The 22,423-nt window shown below is 43.0% G+C and overlaps 1 protein-coding gene across 1 annotated transcript; it reads left to right on the forward strand.

Moving 5' to 3' along the window:
• The first annotated feature begins 1,421 nt into the window (after positions 1-1,421).
• Positions 1,422-7,393, forward strand: VMA21 (vacuolar ATPase assembly factor VMA21). Its single transcript, XM_054039780.1, has 3 exons — positions 1,422-1,512; positions 3,514-3,623; positions 5,096-7,393. The coding sequence occupies exons 1-3, from the start codon at positions 1,472-1,474 to the stop codon at positions 5,236-5,238; spliced, it is 294 nt and encodes a 97-aa protein (XP_053895755.1). The 5' UTR covers positions 1,422-1,471; the 3' UTR covers positions 5,239-7,393.
• Positions 7,394-22,423: the final 15,030 nt, after the last annotated feature.

Raw genomic sequence — 22,423 nt, forward strand, 5'->3', positions numbered from 1 at the left:
TTGTTAAGCTTCTCAAACACCAGCTTTCGTGCTTGCTCTGTAAACTGGAATGTATATACCAAACAAGTAATGAGACATATTAGGACTAACACTCTTGTCCAACTGATGGTAAAATCTTTCATCATCTTGCTTTTACAGCTTGTCTCTTTGTTTTCTTCTTGGGTAAAAAGACCAGGAAGGCCAATTAGGCAATGAGCTCTTCATCGTCTCTCCTGAACTCTCCTCCCTGATTCCTAGCATGCTTTTCCCCCTCACTCCATCTCAAACTGGTAGTGGCCCCCTTGTACGGCTACAGAAAGGGAAGCAAGAGCATACAGTTTTGGGGGGAGAACCAGATATTGTTTGGGGGCAATGGTGAATTTCTCCCCTGTAATCCTGATCAGTTAAGGCCTTTGATTTAATATTTTCTGGGGTTTTTTGGCCCATATCCCTAAAAAATGGATGGATTTTGCTGACCCCACCTCTGAGAGCACCATGGATACTTCAGCTGGGCTGGAGGCAGCGGACAGTGGACCTAACCATGAGGACAAAGTCGTGGACAAGGAGTTTGAGGATGATGTGAAACACATGGGAGAGTTGTCTGGTGGTGCGGTGAGTCAGGACCTCTTTTCCACTGGAGGTGTCCAGCAGTCTGGCTCTGGAGCGCATGATTTCAGATCCGGATGCAAACTTTCCCCAGGTGTTGGTTTGGGTCCCTCTCTAATGATGTTGTTCTATTATCACTAATCCTTAGGCACATATAGTCAGCCAAATGTGCCAGACAACGGTGCTGCTGTAGGAAATTTTGGGTAACGGTCTCAGTATAAAGAGACACGGTTAGATTACAGGATGGGCATAGCTTGACAGAGGCTGTCAAGTTGGTCTTGGGGCTAAGGCACAGGGGGCCTCACGAGATCTTACCTCAGTCGGTCCCCAGCATCTCAGCAGAACTCCCTGAGCCTCAGTTTCCCTATTGGTAAAATGGGACCACTACTTCCCTCCCTCATCTAGCCAGAGGCTAAATTCAAGTCTGGGATGTGCTTGGGTGTCACAGAAGAGCCTGCACGGAAGTACAGTGCACACACACACACACGCACACACACACGCACACACACCGGGCCAAATCCTCTGCTAGAGGAGTCAGGGAAGCCAGGCTGAGTGTTTGGCCCCAGGTTAGTGAGCGGCGCAGGGGGGCAGCGGCGGGGCACGTGGCCCAGCGAGGTTCCAGGTGCGTTGTTAGGCTGGGCGCTGTGGCAGCGCTCGGGGGAGCTCGGCCCGGCCCTGGGGCTGCAGCCAGAGCCCGGGCTGGGCAGCGCCGAACACTCCGCACCTCAGGGGGGCGGGGCCTGAGCAGCCCTTGGAACGTCCATGCCTCCCCGAAGGGGGCGGGGCGAGCCTGAGAACCCGCCCCGAAAGGGGTCACATGATAAGCGCGGGGGGGGGTCAGCTGACCGGAAGTGGCGCGTGAGGAGGAACGCGGCGGGTCGCTGCGATGGAGCGGTACGATAAAGCGGCGCCCCCGGAGCTCGGGCAGTAAGTGCGGGGCGGGGGGAGGGGAAGACCCCGGCCGGGGAGCTGCAGGCCCCGGCCGGGCGGAGTGCGGGGGGAAGCCCCCGGGCTGGGTGAGTCGGGCCGCTCTGAGCGGGGAGGCGGGTCCGCCTCTGGCCCAGCGGCTGCGGGGGGAGTCGGAGCCCCCTGCTCTGGGTCCCGTGGGGCGGCAGCGCGGGTGTCCCCGGGCCTCGCTATCGGGCCTGCCCAGCCCTCGGCCTGCCCGGCCCCGCTGGGGGCGGCTGACAGCGCCCGGCCTCTGCCATGGCTCGTGGCTGCCCGGGGCCGCGGCCCTGGAAGGGAGGGAAGGTAAATCTCTAGCCCCTAGTGACTGCCTGGCCCGGGGTACCAGGCGCTTCCTGGGGGGGCGGATCGCAGTGTTGTGCGGGAAGCTGTGGACTCTGAATGGTGAGTGTTGGGGAAGTCCGTCTTTCCTGCCCATTCCGCGTGACCCAGACAAAGGTTATTCAACATTCCAGTCTAGAGAGACCAGGGGGAACATGCGGCACACAGGTGGGTTTGGTGCCTGCTGTTCGACCTTGAGCTCTGCCTTGGGGCTTCTCTACACTACAATATTTTGCCACTTTCAATATACTGGGGTAGTTAAAGTAGGGAAAATCCCCCTCGTTTGGCTGCATTTATACTAATTTAGCTTATTTTGGTTCCCAAATCAGAATAAACTTTGCTGGTATAAGGCACCTTTATACCAGTATAATTGCAGCTACGCTAGGGCTTTTACTGGTATAAGTATGTTGGCAAAAAAAACCCATCCAAACCACACACCTAACCAACGAGTACAACTTTTAAATGTAGACCAGCCATTAATTTCTCCATATGGAAAGAGACACTTTTATAGACATATGGAAGTTTACATGTGAAAAGTTCTGGGCAGGTGCTAAGTAGTAGTACTAAGAATCCTTGGCTTAAACCTGGTTTTGACAGATTTTCAAAATGAAGGGTCCCCCTGTACTGACTCTTGTAGGTTTTGGAAGTATGCCACGGATTGCTTGGCTGGTTAGGTCATTTTATTTTGGAGTAAACACTTATACCAAACTAAGTAAGAGCTAGCAAAAGCAAATGCAAAAACAAGTTGTAGCTGGTGTATATAGAGACACACCTTGTCCTGACAGACCAAATGCAGTTGATTAAGGGACTGCTTTTCCTTGTTTTTACCTGCTACTGTTGTTTTTTTGCAAGCTCTGTTAACTTTGTAGTAGCAACCAAACTTAGTTCCCAGAGATGTTCTGACATTGGTCTATAATTTGGGTGCCCAATCAAAGAGGTTTAGCTATAATATTCGCTTTATATTGTAACTTGAATTTGCAGTTAAAGTAAATATATATATATTTTTTGCTCTATCCTGTTTGCTGAATGGAATTTAAATCAATGGAAACTTAAAAAAAAAAAAAGTTGAATGGCAGTGATATTGGGATAATAAAAGAGAACTTGAGTTCTAGACAATTAAGTGTTGAAAGTTGTTCTTAGGTACTACACCTGCCTCTAAATCTCCTTGTCAATTTTATGGCCCTAATCATATTGTTCTGTCTTTAAAACCTTTTTTTTCATTGCTGCTTGTGGGAGGGATCCCCCTGTAAAAGGGGAGAATGATACACAGTCATCAATATGAACTGATTGGTCTAGTGCTTCAAGTTTAAAAACATTGATTGGAATATGTTTGTGTTTTTTTAAGTTGATGAAGGTCCCTTTAATGCTTTAGCAGGTATTTTTAAAAAAAATAACTTAAGATATTTCTTGTCATAACTGTTTAATGGCAGAATTTGGCCCTGAAATAATTCTGAACAATAAGATGTTCAAATACCAGCTTTAAGTACAAGGTTAATTTCTGGTATCTTCCAAACAGCAAATGCGAAGAAAGTTCTTTAAAACCAACCGTTTGTATTCCTCCCCTTGAAGGAAAGCGGATGCACTATGTCAGATATGTTATGTGACTTTCTGTATTGTTACAGCTGTTCTTGTTCATTTCAGAAATGAGGGTTCCTTAACATCAACTCTAAGAACGCTTCTGTTCTTCACCGCTCTGATGATCTTATTACCTATTGGGCTGTACTTCTCTTCAAAGGCTTATGTATTTGAAGGTAATTCCGTGCCTGCTAAACAGAACATGTTTAAGAGACAAAGCCTCATACCTAAAATAGTAGGGTTTTTTATACTTTCTCTAGTACCCATTTTTTTACAAACTGAATGCATTGGATTAGACAGGGAACCCTCTTGGAATATGGGGCTGGAAACATTAAAGGTTGTGATATTCAAGGTTTTGGGTGCAAACGAGAACAAATTTATTTCAGTGGCTTATGCCAAGTATAAAATCTGAGTTTCAGCTGTGTAGAGAATACTTGAAAGGCTGCAGTGGTGATGTGTGTGGAAATGGTTCTGTGAAGATTTTCTTGTAACAGCATAAGCCAACAAGTGACATTCAGAATGGTATAATTCTGTCCTTCTCTAGCTCCATCTCTTTATTTTTTGTTTTTTAAATATAGCTGAGTATGTTTTATAAACATTTCATTCAAACACTGTAAGAGCTTCAGATTTTGAATTCTGTTGCTTGAAGAATTTCATTCTCTCCAGCTTCCTGAAGGTTGAGGATGAAACTTGTGCTGTGGAGCCAGGGCTCTGTTAAATTGCTGACAACCAACCAAGAGCCTGTCTCTGATTCTGCAACAGGAAAAATGGACAAACCAGCAGAACTTCCTGATGCTGCATAAGTGACTTTCTGAAGACAAAAATAGAACTTCCCTCTTAAGACAAGAGCAGCTGAGGAATATGTGACTGTTTAAGGGCCTCCAAAAAATCAAATTTTTCCCTTCAGTCCTTGTGGTTGCGAAGGCCTCTGGAAGCTGAGGTTAGAAGTGGAATAAAAGATTCAGAAAAAACTGTCTTAGTTTCCTATTTTCTTGATATGTTGACTTTTCTCTGAAGATATTCTTGTCAGTTACAAGAAGCTCTACCAACAGTAACACTTTGTTTTAGGCTGGAAAGAATGATGTATTGGCAATAGCTCTAGTATCTTAAATCTTGTATTATATGGGAAAGTCATATAGTTTCCCACTTATCTAATACATACAGTACTTCTGATGAGGAAGCATGGTCTGGCTAGTAGCCTGAGCATTTAAGTCAGCAACTCCCAAGTTCTAATCACGGCTGTACCACTGACTCTGACCATAGGCAAATATCTTCGCCTCTGCTTCTCAGTTTTCCCCATCGATAAAAAGAGAACAATGCTCAGTTGACAGGGATGTTGAGGTCTGATGTTGGAGGCTGGCAGAAGAATATTTGTAGAACATTTTAAAGATCTAAAATGCTATATTTCCAAAAGTTAACTGGTACCGCAAAGGAAAAAGGTAAAAAGCAGTTTCTTTATCTTGCATCCCAATTGTAACATACTAGCAAATTCTGACCTATTGCTCTTTCTGTCCTACCCTTTATATGCAGAAGTAATAAACATGTAATAAATTGGGCCTCTTTAAACAATTGCAAGTTATTGTTCTGCCTTAATAGAAACACTCAGAATTCCTTTAAATTGGTGTGCTCTTTTTGTCTGTCTTCTCAGGTGCCTTGGGAATGTCCAACAGAGACAGCTATTTTTATGCTGCCATCGTCGCTGTAGTTACTGTTCATGTGGTACTTGCTCTCTTTGTCTATGTAGCTTGGAATGAAGGGTCTCGACAGTGGCGTGAAGGCAAGCAGGATTAAAGCAAGCATCACCATCTGATATCCACAGACTGAAGACTGGATATTCGTGGATGGAGTGAAAAACATTCTTGTGCTGTATACACATACAAAGTAGAAGTTAATGCCTCTGGGCTCCGAATGCCTGTGTATGAGTAGTCCAAGAGTCGTGCTCATCTCAGCTGAATACTAGTAATTTGTCGAAGGGTGACAATTTATAATTTAAATCAACCTCAACTTGGCAATGTTGGAGGGGCCTTCACCTGAAATTGCAGTGGAGTGACTAGAAGGAATGTGGATTTTGTATGTATACAATAAGTATGGGTTTTTTTACAGTTCTGACCTGCTATAAACAAGATGTAAAGAAATTGAGACACAAATACGGGTCAGTTATGAAGCAAAATTATGTATTACTGGCGTTAAGTTACCAGTTAAAAAGTAACATTCTAGTAGGACTAAAACAGAATAGATTTGATTCCCACTTGCTCAGTTTTAAAAACATGGAATCAAATTGAGCCTCCCTTTGTGCTACTCCAGCCATGGTAGCATGAGTGTACAGTTTACATTTTTAGTGGAAGAACAGGGAGAGAATGTTTCTTACATAATCCTAAAAGGCAGCTCTTGAGAGCTAAAGATCTTGCATATTGGAGAGGGGCTTGTTAATGTTTTATGGGAACCGAGCTATCAGAACAACAGAATAGAGGATGCTCTCTTAAAATTTCACTATCAAACACATCTCAAGCTCACTGAAAATCAGTAGCTTGCATCAAAACATTGTTTTCTGACTCTTACCATCATTTCTAGGAAAAGTTATTTCATAAACTACAAGGAACCATGTAATGTGGTGTCTTACTGCTTCAATAAACTATGGCAAATGCATTTGAGGGATTATACTGCAGCTGGGGTGGTGTACTTAAGGTTTAAGACCAAATGGATATGAGTAACCTCCCAAGAAATGCAATAAATCTCCAAAATGGCATGTCTGGGAATAATGTCATAGCAGTGTAGCAAGGTAGACAGAAAATTCAGTTGGTGTTTTCTATTTCATAGTAAACCATTTTTAGATTATCATTTTAATTTTGGCTTGTTGCATGTTTTACTGACTTTTCTCCCAACTGATACTTTCAATATCTCTAGAAGATTTCTGTAGTCCTGACCTGCTCATATTTCCGTTCTTACCACCTGGAAGCTTTGATGTAAAGGAGAACTGCCTATTTTTCTTTCTGGTGATCGTACTAAGTTGCAGTTGCTCTTAAACAATTCTCGCTTTCATCCATCTGCCACCACTAATTTAGTGTGTTGGATATTTCTTATGGTGCAATCATGGACAAAAAACATTGAAGAGTGTGTTTGGGAGATGTGCTGGAGGAACAAGTGAGGTTTAAGGGGAGAAAGCTAGCCAAAGCGATACTCTTAAAATTTTTGTCCGCTATTAAACAAAACATAATGGTGACCACGTTTTATCATCACTACCTCTTCCATGACACATCCTCACTTTGCATATTTTGTTGTTGAATCATGAAATGAATTTGTTCTAATCTTCTATTCTCTTGGAAAGAAAGTGGCTCTACCCAAAGTCACATTAGGATGAAATTTGTCTAACATCGTTATCCTCAGTTTCATTCTGCTTTTGTATTAACTATTTTTTTTTAGCTGTGTGGAGCAGCACTTTTCCTAAGATCACAGTAATGTGTAGCATTTCCTATACTGTTTTGCTTTTCCTGTTTCACTTGTATCATGTTCATATAGTTCCAAAGGGATTGGTGGTTGATATGGGAATTGGATTGTTTGTACCCGGACTTTTGGTCTGCAGAACATGACCACGACTATGGTAAAACTACTCAGGCTTATGTGCACAATAGGTACTGAAGTGTATTAAGATAGATTGTGACCCACCCATCCCCCTGTACTAATGTTCAGCAGCAAGCACTAAAAGTGAAGCATACTGCATATTAGCTTCAGTTTAGCACAGCTCAATCTTTAAATCTCATGTCTGAACCATTAACTTTTCCAATCTGGAACTCCAGTGTTAGATTGGTGCAGGCACACTAGAGAAGAGTACTGTAGTTTGAAATGCAGATTTATTTTGTAAGATGCCATTCTGAGAGATCCCTGTTCCCCGATATATGTACCCCCATGTTATAGAAGAGCCCTTTAATAAAGAATTATCATTCACTGAGTTCTAGTACCGAGGCTTAGTAAACGTAAATACTTTAGCTGAATTATTTCTCGATCATCGTCACTTTAATGCTGCTCATGTAGTAATATGACTTCTAATGAACAGATTAGCTACAGCAACATACAGAATTAACTTTACTCCATTTATAAGGGGCTGACAATGAGGGCTCTGCTGTGCTTCATTGATTATGTGTACCATGTTATATCCAGGTGTTTATTTGTACTAAATGTCAGGGGTTACTAGAGCCTAAAATTACATTTCCTTGGAATTCTAATGCTTACCATACATGGCTAGTCACAAAAAAGTAGAGGTACTGAAAAGTTCTAGAGGACCGTAGTTTAAATATGTTTCAGCTATTCATAGTGAAAACGTGATTTTTATTTCCTCATAAGCAGAACATCGTAGTTTTTAAAAGGCCTCTTTAAGGAAAGTAAGACCAGTGTTTTGAGTATGGGGACAGTGGAAACAACAACCGGCCAGAGCAAAGCAAAGAAGCTGAACACCCATCTAGGCACACGTCACAGTGAAAAGAGCAATATTGAAAGAAGGAAAATAAGAGGTGTAGAAGCTGAGAAGTTACAAAAGAGCTTAAAGAATATACATCCATAGTGGGGCTCAAACATTTAATGAGCTCTGTGTTAAACTCACTTTAAGCACTGGTCCGTTTAAACTGATCTATGGCCTTCTTTCGCTAATGTGTACAAGGCCAAAAGCACGTTAAAAATGTATAGTATGCTGCTTTCAAATAGGGTCCTCACCCAACTTGCCCCATTCTGCTCTGCATAGCCAGACTTAGAAATCCCTTTAGCCGTTGTTTATATTTCACTGTGGGCTAGGAACCTGGGATCACATACCGCTAGGAATTGTACAAATGCAGAACAAAACAATGGTCCGTGCCCCAAACAGCTTACAGTCTTAGGACCCTATGCCTTGATTTGGTTTTAAAGGTCAGTGCTCGGCACAAACGGAGATGCAGCAATACACCAATAAGGGCTTAATCTGCGGATGGATACTAGTTTGTGCATCATGTGTGTACAAGAGCTGTGCTAACAAGTCAGGTACCTGGACCTGTTTGACTACAACAGGATTCAAAAAAGAGCTAGATAAGTTCATGGAGGATAGGTCCATCGATGGCTATTAGTCAGAATAGACAGGAATGGTGTCCCTAGCCTGTTTGCTAGAAGCTGGGAATGGGTGATGGGATGGATCACTTGATGATTACCTGTTCCGTTCATTCCCTCTGAAGCATTGGCCACTGTTGGAAAACCAAATACCGGGCTAGATGGACCTTTGGTCTGACCTAGTAAGGCCATTTTTATGTTCTTAGAAAGTATATACTGCACTAGATACTCTACTGGGAGCCTTCTTGTGCTTCAGTGGCATGAAGTTGCATTTTAGATTGTGGTAGGCTGAATTTGTATTACGGAGTCCAATGTTCATGTCAGAGTAACATCCAAGCTAATTGTTATCGTGACACAAATTGTCAGTGTTTGGGGTTATTGGCATTTTGATAGCTTTTAGCCTGAATAGCTTGGCAGCTGTCCTTAAGTAAACTCATCTTGTTATATTTGTGGTTTAAGGCAGAGTACTTTCAAAGCCTTCCGGAAGGGATGTTGCTGACTCCCATACTGCTGTCCAAAGACCGAGGCAAGCTGTATGTCACAAAGGATCTTTTCTGAGGACCTTCAATGTGGACATGTGCAGTTTAGTTCAGGGAGGCTGCTTCCTGCATACGAAGCCCTATGGAAGAAGGTCTTTGGGTGATTGTGGGGAAAACTGACAAGTGGGTGCATGAGGGTGAGAACTGGAATATGCCTCTCTTACTGCTCTGTGCATGTTGCCTTAAACACTTTTGGACAGCATTTTATGGTATATATTCAATTAATTTCTGAGGATTATGCAAAGTACTAATGCAGCAAAGCCATTGATCTCATATTACATGTAAGTCCTGCACAAAGCGGAAAACCAGCTCTGATTTTATATTTTTAAAACTTTCAGTGTAAATCTGTAAGCAAAAAAGTTCACAGGTCTACCTCTTTGTGCATGATTTCAGCAGGCATTTGTATGCTCTAGCATTGGATGCATAGGGTCACCTAGAAACAAGCAGCGTAGCTTTTCCTATAAAATCCACAGTGATACATCTCTAAGGGGTGAGTCAAGCCTCTGAAGTATATACACTCTTAAAATCCCACAGAGCAATTGGCACCCTGTTTAGCCCTCATTATCTCTGAATGATCTAGTACTTGTTTACATACATAAAATCAGTATTCTCAGTTTTAGGTTACTGGATGCCTCTTCGCCTCTATTGACACTTCAGGCAGGGCCGGTGCAAGGAAGTTTCGTGCCCTAGGTGAAACTTCCACCTTGCGCTACCCCACCCCCAGCCCTGCGGCAGCTCCCAGCCCCCCCCCCCTCCACCCTGAGGTGCCCCCCCACGCGGCAGCTCTCCCCCCCGGGGAGCTGTGCGGCAGCTCCCCACCCCAGCTCACCTCTGCTCCGCCTCCTCCCTGAGCATGCCGCCCCCGCTCTAATTCTCCTCCCCTCCCAGGATTGCTGCGCCAAACAGCTGATTGGCGCCGCAAGCCTCGGAGGCGGGAGAAATGGAGCGGCTGCCACACGTGTTAGCGCACTGCCGGCAGCCCAGCCCAGGAACGCTGTAAAAAAAATTGGGGGCACTGCTTTTTGGTGCCCCCAAATCTTGGCGCCCTAGGCAACCGCCTAGTTTGCCTTAATGGTAGCACCGGCCTGACTTCAGGGGCCAGCATTAGCGAAGGCCAAATTGGGCTTGAATGGTGCATACAAAAAGGGAATATTGCCAAGTGCTGGGGTTCAAATCCACTCCTGTGTCTGTCAGTAAACACTATCGTGGTGTGTTCTGCTGTTCCAGGGAGAAGCTGCGAGAGGATTGAAGCAGGATAAATGGACCATGGTGGTGCTGTATGTAGCACAACTGAGGTTGGGAACAAAGATGAACCTTTGGAGATTTGGTTCTTACTATTCCCTTAGACTGATGTCTGGTTGGGATCGAGGAGGAAGGAGGGATGTTTCCAGGAGAGAATGTCCCTTGAGCATCAGTCTGCCTCCTTCTAGTGGGGATAGAGAGAAGCAGGGGCCTTCCATTTCTGGAGGGCAGGGGAGTTGATGGGGATGCTTTTTGGTGGGAGGGTGTATCAGTTGGGATTTAGCTCATAAATTGTAGAGATACATGTAACAAGAAACATCAATAACACTTTCTGGGACTGACCTAGAAGAGGTTTGATATTTCACATCTCTTGGGAGCACTGTAAGTACAACAGATTAGGGTGACCAGACAGCAACTGTGAAAAATTGGGACGGGGGGTGGGAGGTAATAGGAGCCTATATAAGAAAAAGACCCAAAAATCAGGACTGTCCCTATAAAATTGGGACATTTGGTCACCCTACAACAAATGGAACAGATGAAGACACTGAAGCCAGAATAGTGATAGCCAGACATGCCTTTGTAACTCTAAAGCCAATTGGGAGAAACAGAAATCTTGTCCTCCAGACTAAACTTAGAATATTTAGCACTATTGTAACGTTGGTCTTACTCTATGGTGCTGAAACTTGTTAAAACCTTACTATCTAAAAGCTAAGTTTTCATGAACAGCTGCCGTTGACAAATCCTTGCTATCAGATGTCCAAAAAAAAAAATCACAATTGAAGAATTCTGGAGGAGGACAAAAACAGAAACTGAAAGGTCAGGAAATAATGGAATGAAAATGGAGGTGGGGTAGGACATATGTGAAGGGAGGACCCAGAGAACATAAGACAAGCATTGGACTAATAGCCCCATGACAAGGGATGATGAGGTATTATAGAATATCAGGGTTGGAAGGGACCCCTCAGGAGGTTATCTAGTCCAACTCCCTGCTCAAAGCAGGACTAATCCCCACACAGATTTTTGCCCCAGATCCCTAAATAGCTCCCTCAAGAATTGAGCTCACAACCCTGGGTTTAGCAGGCCAATGCTCAAACCACTGAGCTATCCCTTGCTCCAGGATACCATGGAAACACACAATCAAAGCAGAACAGAAGCTAGAACTGCAGCCTGAAACCAGCAAAGATGGAAGGCAGTGGTGAAGGCCCTATATTCTGCATGGAAGTGAGGTACTTCAGAACAATGCCTACGGTTCGCTGCTCCCGGCCAACGGGGGCGGTGGGAAGCGGTGCGGGCCGAGGGATGTACTGGCTGCCGCTTCCTGCAGCACCCATTGGCCTGGAGCAGCGAACCACAGCCACTGGGAGCCACGATCAGCCAAACCTGCGGACGCGGCAGGTAAACAAACTAGACCAGCCCACCAGGGGCTTTCCCTGCACAAGTGGCGGAACAAGTTTGAGAACCACTGGCCTACAGTAGTGTTACTACACTTAACCTTGCTTTTAAAAAGTACATCTTAGCTGACTTTCTATGCAGATACTGTGACAAAACTGCTGATCTGATTACTCTTTACCTGAATTATGGTGATGCCCTGAGCCCCATTGAAATCGGTGTCTCCATTGTGCTTAGTGCTGTGCAGACATCCAAGATCCACCCCAAGAGCTTACAATCTAAGACCCCAAAATGACAAACATGTACATACATGGTCCCCAAACTTTTCAGGCTCGTGCCCCCCCTTACTCCTGTCTGCCCCGGGGCTGGGAGCGAGGCCAAGGCGGGGGCCACAGCTAGGGCCAGGAGCGGAGCCCAGGTCGAGCACTGGGAGTGTGGGAGCGGAGCTGGGTGGTGCTCCTCCCACACACCCCCCAGTGTAGGTTGGCCTGGGCCCCAGCCATGCTCCCCTGAACGGTCCTCTGTACCCCCCTAGTGGGGCACTCCCCACAGTTTTGGAACCTCTGGTGGACATGTTTCACTGTGATCCCAGGGTAACCTTTAAATGTTTTCAGGATCAGGGTCTAAGACATGATGTGTCAAGAAGCTGTAACAAATGCTAGGAGGGAAGGCAAAAGTAACTGATCACTAATCGAAGTTGATATTGTCCCTTTTTAACCCACATGGCTAGTCAAAGTTCAGGAATATACAAAGTCCTGTTTCTCTGAATGCAGGAGAAACCAAGAACAAAAGAAGTAGTTTCTTAGATAATATCCCAAGCCTCTGTAACCAACAGGCCCAGAATCTCTCTATCGTTTTCCAGGGTCACACTGTGCTCATCAGCTACTGCTTGGCTTCCTTGCTTTTTATCTCTGCTTCTCTGATCTCAGTTTCTATGTGTTCTGCTTCCCTCACCCCACATTTACTTAGCAAAAGTCCTCCACCCACTCAGCCCAAGCTCCTGGGCAGTTTCACAGCCCCCTTTTGTTATAGGTGGGAGCTTTCTGATTAATTCATCCTGACAGTTATGCAAACTGCCCATAGAAGAACGAATTGAATGCAAGTTGTTGATATCACAATGTTCTCCAATTTCCTCTGCCATTTTCTCTGGAAAAAGGTTAAAATGATAACTAGTGGTTGGCATAATGTTCCAAATGTTGGCCATGTAACCAGTCTCTCTCTCTTTTTTTTTTTTTTAATTTAGGTTAAATCTCTAAGTTGGATTCCCATGAGGAGTTGTTTTACTCTGTGGATTTCAGATTGCTAAGCATATGTTTAATAGGATATTTCCATGACAGTGTTTAATACATATTGGCATAAACAAGAACATGGAAATGAATCCTGTGTCTAGGAAAACTTTTAAAATGATATATTTATTACTTCATAGCTTATGCCTTTGCAAAATTAATCAAGACGGGCCTTACTTGTTTTCAACTTAAAATGAAACAGTGATAGCATCTGTTTTTCACTGGTAGCTTCCGTGTTAACTTTTATAATTGCTAACAGTTAAACCAGTTCCTTTATAATTAACAGCTATAGATATGCTGTTCAAAATTTAATTTAAAAAATCAGTCACTGTTTACATAAATTCATTTAGCGCATATGTAGCTTAGATGGAAAGCAGTGTTACATTTCTGTTAGCAATGTGTCTGTTTTATCCGGTTGCTATATTAGATTTATGCTGCTGTCATCAATGAAGTACAATGGGTATGCTTGAAAATCTGCTTCTGTGCAGTTTAATATATCAAATCATACAATGGTAGTTAGAAGGTTGCATTTTCCAGAGTATAATAATGAAGCATTAATTTCTAAATCATGACAGTAAAGTAAGCAACAGAAAGTTGCATTCACATTTTTAGCAACCCCCCTATATCCCCAACTCCACCTTCAAAAGTGATTGTCAAGTACTTTACAGCAGCAGAAAATTTCGGTTGTGTGGCATTTCTGTAGCCTCAGATGTGATCCATTGATAAGATTACATGGAGATTTACATATGAAGTAGGATATAAATCGCTCAGCTCTACAGTCTAGGAATTGTGCTTCGTGTCTGCGTGTATTAGAATAATTGATGTCAGCTTTGAATTTTGTGACACATAACAATAGTGACTTTTGTTAAGGAAATATTCTTAAATCCCCTTCAAAATTTGGATCACTTGGTCCGACTTGTTTTGGTTTTGTATTATGAGCTAATCCTAAAACTACAAAAGTAAATAATGAATGTTCCATATTATCACATTTTGCAGCAGATTTTTTGCATCATAGTTTTAAATGTCTTTTTTAAAGTGTTACAAGTTTTGTAGTGCACCAAATATGCATCCAAATCATCAGCTTGTTCCGTTCTCTGATGCCATTTCTCCAGCTCAAGGAAAATTAGCATAAGAACCTTGAATTCTGATAAGAGCTGCTGACAGAATTCCAGATTCACCAGCCACTTCAGTTTTGACAGCAAAAGTGTCTCAGAAAAGTCCACCCACACCGAAGACACACGTTCACCTTAAAAAGGTTGCGCTTACCACACGGTGATTGGAAACCACCATGCATTGCAATGACTTTCAAAAATCTCACATCAAGTATAAAATTTGAAACTAAACAATATGAAATGCACCAGTGTTAATGTATGTGACCTGTAAGTGAAAGCCCATCCTACAGCACAGAATGTACAATTATCCTCACCTGCAGTGCTTGTCTTTACATGTCATCTTTACGCCTGTTGTTCAGGAGCACCTAAAGGCCCCAGCTGAGATTGAGGCCTTTGTGCATTGTACAAGCATGTAGTGAGAAACAATGCCTGCCCTGGAGAGTTGACCATCAAAGGTGTGTCTACGCAGCCTTCCCAACCTGAGGCTCACGCTTGTGCTCTGAAAATGGACACCCCTCCCTAGGCTTCAGAGCCCGCGCCAGGCCTACAAATTGCTGTCTACACCACCGTTTTTAGCGCACTGGCACTAGTCTTTGTCTATGGACCCATGTTGGGAGGCGCATTGCCATGAGCTGTGCAGACAATGGACAGGAGAGACCGAAAAAAGGTGGGAGGGGAAAGTGGCGCATAGGCTATCTCTACATTGAGGGGAATAAAAGGTGGGTTTTCACAACATGATAGCTAATACATTGTAAAATCCTAGTGTAGACAGGATTTTACAAGGTATTAACTATTGTGGTGTAAAAACCCACTTTTATTTCTGGCATAGATGTGTCCAGAGAGGTTAAGTGACTTGCCCAAGATTACACAGCAGTTTACAGGTCTATCTGGGATTAGGTATGATCTGTGGAGTGTCATTGAATGTTGACATATGGTTGTGTTTCCGATGAAGTGGGCCTTGCGCTACTATACAAGCTTCCTTTCTGTCACTTCTCTTACTGGCTGCCGCTTCCAGTTCCTCTCTTGCTGAACCTTCAATACTGTCCTATTCAGGTGGTCTTGGACATCTGCTAGATCTCCCCTTTCTTCCTCTCTCTGAGACTAACCTCAAATTTCCCTCCCACCCGCTTTCTAATGCGGCCATGACATCCTCTTAAAAATGTGCACTAATCAAAATCTATATTCATCTGAGGGAGATTCAACAAACAAACTATGCAGTGCAGTTCCCATTGATTCTTTGAATACTGTTACCTTCTCCATTGATGTCTTCTGCTCCCTACTTTGCACTTCAGAAATATTATCCTTCAACCAACAAAAACATGCCATCTGCATACAAACACGGGATGACCTACCTGATCACATTCAGAGTCATGAATGTGTGTAGGCTAGTGCATGTGAAGGAAGTATAGGTGTAGTGGTTGGTACAGGTATTGTGGATGGTACTGGCAGGATGGAAGGTAGAAAAAAGAAACGTACATAGCTGATGGTGGGGGTATGTATTTGCTTAATTCCCTTGATTTCTAGTGTACGCCTGGGGAAGCGGGGTACATGTGCTGAATCTTAATTCTCAGTTAAGAAGTTTGTTGTTTTGGGGAAATACAATCATGCTTGGCTAATGCTCTGTATTTGTTCTCTCGCTCTGTGCCCCTCAAGCATTGTGCCACATTAAGTGTTCTATTTTCCCCAGATTTAAATGTATTATTCTTTACGCACCTAAAAACTATTTTCCATTTTCATTTTTTCCAGAACAATTGTTGAACTGTTTTTATTAATTGCTTTCATCCTCTAAGAGCCCATATCTGCCACACACAATAGAAGCAAATGAATTGATTTTTTGAGACAAGGACGTTCTTTATCCTACAGAAACGATGACTCATGAGATTCCACAAGCCTCATCTCTATTCCTCCCCCAGCTAATAAGTTTAATGTGAGTTTTGTGTTTATATTATAAGGCAGCCAGTGCTTACCTCACCAGGGAGCTTGTTTGAACATTGAGTTCCTGAGGAAAAAAAATTTCCTCAGCACAGCAAAGCTGCATTTCTAGTACTAATGCAGCCTTGCAAACTTCCCTAGGTGAATAAAATATCCTCCGGGATTGTTTAACTCCTTATGGTCGTCATGGTAAGTGTGAGCAGCTATCTGGTATGCTGGTAAATGTTCAGGATATTTAGGAAGCCTTACTCAGGACGCCACAAATAGATGGTAACAGGCAGACAGGCCTGTGCAGTTTCATGACCAAGACTTGCTAAGGCTCAGCTAAGCAAGTAGAGAACTATTTTAGTGCAAATGTGAAATGAATAAATGCGCCTGAGGCTCCATTGTTGTGTTGACTCGAAGGCCTAGCAGTTGGGGCATTTTAAAAAGGAAGGCAAGAGAGTCCTTCTCTGAGAGTTTCTGAGAGTCCTTCTTGCCAAATCATAGAATCATAGAATATCAGGGTTGGAAGGGACCTCAGGAGGTCATCTAGTCCAACCCCCTGCTCAAAGCAGGACCAATTTCCAACTAAATCATCCCAGCCAGGGCTTTGTCAAGCCGGGCCTTAAGAACCTCCAAGGAAGGAGATTCCACCACCTCCCGAGGTAACGCATTCCAGTGCTTCACCACCCTCCTAGTGAAATAGTGTTTCCTAATATCCAACCTAGACCTCCCCCACTGCAACTTGAGACCATTGCTCCTTGTTCTGTCATCTGCCACCACTGAGAACAGCCGATCTCCATCCTCTTTGGAACCCCCCTTCAGGTAGTTGAAAGCAGCTATCAAATCCCCCTTCATTCTTCTCTTCTGGAGACTAAACAATCCCAGTTCCCTCAGCCTCTCCTCATAAGTCATGTGCTCCAGACCCCTAATCATTTTTGTTGCCCTCCATTTTGTGCCTGCAGTACCAAATGCTGACTTCTATCCAGAAAATCCTCATTTTCTCTGATGCAATGCAGGGTTGATACTTGGCTCTCCAGTCCTTTAACCTTCTCTTCCAATGTGGAGACCAGCTTGTACTTCGTACAGATGAAGTCGCTTCTGTCCTCTGGGAGAAATACAAACATGGCACATCCTATGCAGGTCACAGCAGCTGGTTGCTCATTATCCATAATATCTTCCTTCTAAGAGCTTCTTCAGATGTTGTATTTACTGCTCACAGAATCCTGAAAGGCAAAAAAAAAAACCTCTGTGGGAACTCCTCCCCCCAGGCAAATTCCCTCTGTTTGCCTGTCCTCTGTTCGCTACTATGTGAGCCCTTCGGGTGGAGAAGGTTCTGTATTTGGGTCCGTAGCCTCTATGAATTGTGGCAGCCAGAGATTTTGCTCCTTAAAAAAAGCATATAAAAAAACCACTCAGGAAGGCAAGAGGTGAGAAGTGGTGGTGGTTGTGTATATATCAGACCTTCCCAGGGACATCCAGTAGTCTTCTATTTGTTTTTAATCTACAGAGGTTTTTCTGAACTCTCCTCATCTCTGTGTGCAGGGGAATGTAAGTTGTGTTTAGCCTGTTCTTATTCTAGCAGGAATAACATGAGCCCAAAGCTCACCTAATGGTGTATTTTTGCCTTTAAAACCTGAGCAACTCTATCTCTATGAATTGGGCTCAAGGAAAGTCCTCACAAAAACGATCAACCTTGGCCCTGGTATTTTGTTGTTGCCTCTTTTAATGCTGACCTTTCTGTACATTGTGATTGGCTTCAAAGTTGCTTCCATCTCTGAAGTCCTCTGAGTAAAATGCACTGGGAGCTGAGTAAGGTGACCACATGTCCCAATTTTATAGGGACAGTTCTGATATTCAGGGCTTTGTCTTATATAGGTGCCTACTATCCCCCACCCTGTCCCGACTTGCTATCTCTTGCTACCCTAGAGCTGAGACAGTTTGGGGTGACCAGCAGACTCTGACGTCTCTGGGCAGAGTATGACTCAGTTTTGGCTCATATCTTTTCTTCAGAACGTGAGATTCCGTTTTGTTGGAAGAGTGGGGAGCATGTAAGAGCCAATTGTGATTTGCCCAAGAAGAATTTGAGGAATTCTCCTACTAGCCCTTCACTTTCACGAGGAGTTCCATTGGCTTCAGTGACCTCATGATATATGAAATCTTAGGGCTTTTAAATGAGAAGTGTTTATTAAACAAAAGACCTACAGCTACAAACAAATGAGCTTCTGCACAACTTGAGTTCCAGCTTTATCTACTTTTGTTTACCAAGGAACACATCCTACCTGGAGCTCAATACAACATAGAGACGTCCACTGGCTGAATAATATATCATAAACCTATAATTAAAACCAGGGCTGTTTACACAAGAGCTGCAGTGTTGAACCTATTCTTTTAAAATAATAGTCTCTGGGGTTGCTATAAAGTAATTGAGCTATGTTGTCATTAATAAATATGATATATTATGTAGGTGATCTCTCTTTATTTATAGGGATAGGAATAGTTAATTCCCACAATGCTGTCTTACAACAGAATTACAAAGTTATGCAAGAACTAGTCAGTACAATACTTGTCACTTATTGGCAGGAGGGGTGGAGGGACTATGACCAGCAAAACAGAAAAACATTTGGAGATAGAGCACTGTTCTTGCCCTATAAATACAATCAATCACAGTCTGCAACTGGGTGTTCTGTTTGTAACAACCTCCTTCTGGCCACTGTGTGTCACTCTTGAAGCTCACTCACAGATGCACGAGAGCATTGATGTCAACAACAGTCTCTTTTCACAGAGGTTTCTCCACCTTCTCTGGGAAAGAGGAAAAACCCTGGATCTTGTGAGACATGGTGAAAGGAAACCAAAATCAGGAATGAACTGAAAGTGGTGTAGACCATTGAAGATCAAAAGGGTTCTTCTAAAATTCCTGCAGTGAATGAAAAAGGTTAAGCTTAGTAAAGGAGAGACGGGTGCAGATCTGTGCTGAAATCTGAATCCTACCCCAAAAAAAAAAAAAATCTGGAGGGCCACAGGTGGTGCGAGACATCACACTTACAGCTACAGAGAGCTGCATGGAAACCTCTGTCCGCATTACCACATAATCTTCCAACAGGTTTGGCCTCCTGTCACCAGCTTCAGGCCAGTGCATTGTAACCACCCTTGGGATGAGCCATTTGAGACAGTGCAGTTCTTCTGCAAGTTCTTGTTCCTCAGAAGTCAGCAGGCTGTCTTGTGAGGGACTTTGTCAGTTCTCAACACTGCGTGGGCTAACTTAGAATTGCCTAGATGGGATAAGAGTACCTGACATAGTGGGAAAGGATTAAATAATCCAGTCCTAATTGTTTATACGCAGTTGGGTCTAAGAGTTGTGCTTGATATTTTCTTCATTAGAAAGTGTTAATTATTTTAATATCCTAATTTCACTAGGTCAGCTGAGCTGGAAAACAAGTGGATCCTGTGTTTGCAATTATTTTCTTTTTCTTTTCTTTGCTCCAGGCAGTCTAAGCATGTATTGATATCTGTAATAATTAATAAGCTCTTATCTAATGTTTTACATTTTCAAAGCGCTTTGCAAACATTAATTAGTTAATGTCAACTAGTGCCTGAGGTTTCTTTGGCTGAAAGCACAAAGGTAATATTTCCCGTGGACTCTTTCTTACACATTGGAAGGATTTGTATATATTTGTGTGTGCACAAACCTGTCTCTTATAGTAATTTTTTTCATTTGAAAGTAAATTTGGTGATTGTAAAAAGTGCTGATGGGCATCGCTGAAGGCTGCGAGCTATTCCCTGCTCCAGTCCTTTTGTGCTACTCCGATGGTGCAAGGGGAGTGGATACTTTCCTCATGTCCTCCCACCCACTCCACAGTGTGGGGAAGTCCTCAGAAGAGCCAGCACCTATGCCTCCCAACCTGTGACCTGCAGTAGAGGGGCTGGGGAGCGTCAGGCAGAGACAATATGTTCTGGCAATCCACAGCTGGCACAATTTAGTGCAGTCTGAGGCTGCTCTAACCTTGGACCAGTGAGAGAATCAGGGAAGTGTAGGCTCTGTGACAGCCCTCCATCTCTGCTGGAAGCTGGATGTACCAGAGAATTGGCCCTGAAAGTCTATTTGCAGAGGTATGTTATGGTCTTCCACTCACTATACCTCAAACCTCTAGGAGCAAGAAGGGATTTCACCCTCTATTCCATCCCCAACAAAGATACCAATTATTGCCATTTGCAAAGGCAGTTTTTTGTTTTGTTTTTAATTTTTTTAATGTAAACATTCATCAACTAGGAACAGAACTAAACCGCTAATTCACTCTGCAAAGGGTGCCAAACAGTTGTCTGGTGACAGCAGCTTTCATTGATTGTACTCACTGGGCCTCGGTGGAACCAGTGACTTAGAGGTGAATTCTCAGGCTCATGGACGCTTTCGTTCTCTCTTCCAGCTGTTAATTATTCAGTGGTATTAATTCCAGAAGAGTGAGTTCAGTACTTTGCAGCATTCTTTCTTGTTACTCCAGGATTTCAAGGCAAGATGAAAAGAGTCAAGGAAAGAAGAAAGGAAAAAATAATGGTCATGGTCAAATGCAAGCTTTAAAGATAAAACTTCATCCCCACCTCTTCATAACTGTCCCAGGCTTCATACAGTGGTGAAGTTGTTTGTTGAAGTGGGAAAGTCAAAATTAGGGACTGACCAGGAATAGTAAAAACTCTGAGCCAAATTATTGTCTTTTTTTCATGGTGTGGGGCTTATTCACTTCCCCCACCCCCCAACAAAGGCTCATTGCAATTGCCTGGACTACCAAATATGCATGCATGTGATTGACTTATCTGCTCTCCGTTGGCTACATAAGCACCTAGATGTGTTTTGTCTAGAAAAGTCGAGATATAAATGCAGTAATGCACCTGCATTATTGTACCTAGACCTTGTCCAAAAGCAGGTCCTGGTTATCCATTGAATATTGTGCAGTAATTTTGTATGTTGAACTATTTTTTAATTGAACAATGCATATGGAATTTGTGTTTGTCAGCAGGGTTTCTGATTTGCTAGTATTTTATACCCACTTTGCACAGGGGTAAACAACTGCACAAGTGCCTGGCGGTGGAGAATCAAGCTTAACAACCTTCTAAGCAAATCGGTTGAGTACGTAGTACAGCAAAACAATATGTTAATTGTGCTTTGTGTTCAGGCACCCTATGAAATACCACATACAAGAATACCAATTGAAAACCAACTTACGTCATAAACTTTTGTTTTCAAATGCAAAAATGTTCCTGCTCCCATGGGAGGAGGTTGACAATACAGTTTCCACTGTCACCGAAACCTTAGGAAGAAATCTGAGTATCTGTTCATAGGCCACAAGCCGTGATGGGCAATTCATGTTCCGTGTTGGATCAGTTTGGTGAATTTCTGATCAGTCACAAGTCAAAGCACAACGAGTGCTCCGTAGGAGATATTTGTCTCCATTGAAAAGCTTTACTGTTTGTAGGAAGCATGTTCTACATTTGAATCAAGGACTAACTCTTTAAAAAATTCTTCATGCATCTTTTAGTGTCTCTTTTCTGCCACGAAGGCAAATTTGAGTAAAAAGAAACCTCATCCATTCAGTCAGACTTATTATTGCCAAAAAAAGCTTTTCCTCTTCTACTTGCCTTCTGCCTCCCCTAAGAGTAAGGAACCAGATCTTCCACTGATGTGAATTGGCATATACACATATACACCTACCAATTTACACTATCTGAGGAACAGCCAGAGTCTGAATCTACAGGCTTTACCCAAGCAAATCCCCCTCTTGTTGACATCAACAGTTTTGCCAGAGTTAGAATTGCAGGAGTAGTCTGTTGGTTTGACAGGGTCCTATGTACATGTTGAATGTCACATATTGTCTTGGACATATCACAGTTCAAAGCACAGTGTGTGTGTTTACCAGTAAAAAGGTCATAAATATTCTCGTTATCCCTTTCCATGATGGCAAACTTTTAATACTGCTGTCTTTTAAAGTACCCTATGATGAATATAGTATTAGTGTATTTAGTATTACAAGCTGGGAATCCTTGTAACTTGTTACAACCTTAAAACATAAATGGCTTAGAAAATAAAGACTTTGAGAAGCGTGAAAGTGATTACAGAACCACAAAAATGTACTAAAAACCTAAATAGTAGTGTAATCCTTGAAGGGGAAATTTACTTCCGCATTCATTTATAATGATAATGTGTTTGGCTTTGTTTTAGTCAGACTTGGAGTCTATGACTCCATGAAAACCTCTTGGCTCTCCTTCTGAAAAAACATCACAGACTGGGGGGGGAGAGGTGTGGAACAGACATGGCAAAAACAGGTCACTACATCACCAAGAGCAGAGACATATGAGGCCTTCTGCTTCTGCATCAGAGCTTAATTTAGGAACATTGCTCTATTCACTCTAATACGTTGCTGGTTCCCGTTTCTGT

Source organism: Malaclemys terrapin, chromosome 9 (assembly GCF_027887155.1).
Source record: "Malaclemys terrapin pileata isolate rMalTer1 chromosome 9, rMalTer1.hap1, whole genome shotgun sequence".
NCBI lineage: Eukaryota > Metazoa > Chordata > Testudines > Emydidae > Malaclemys > Malaclemys terrapin.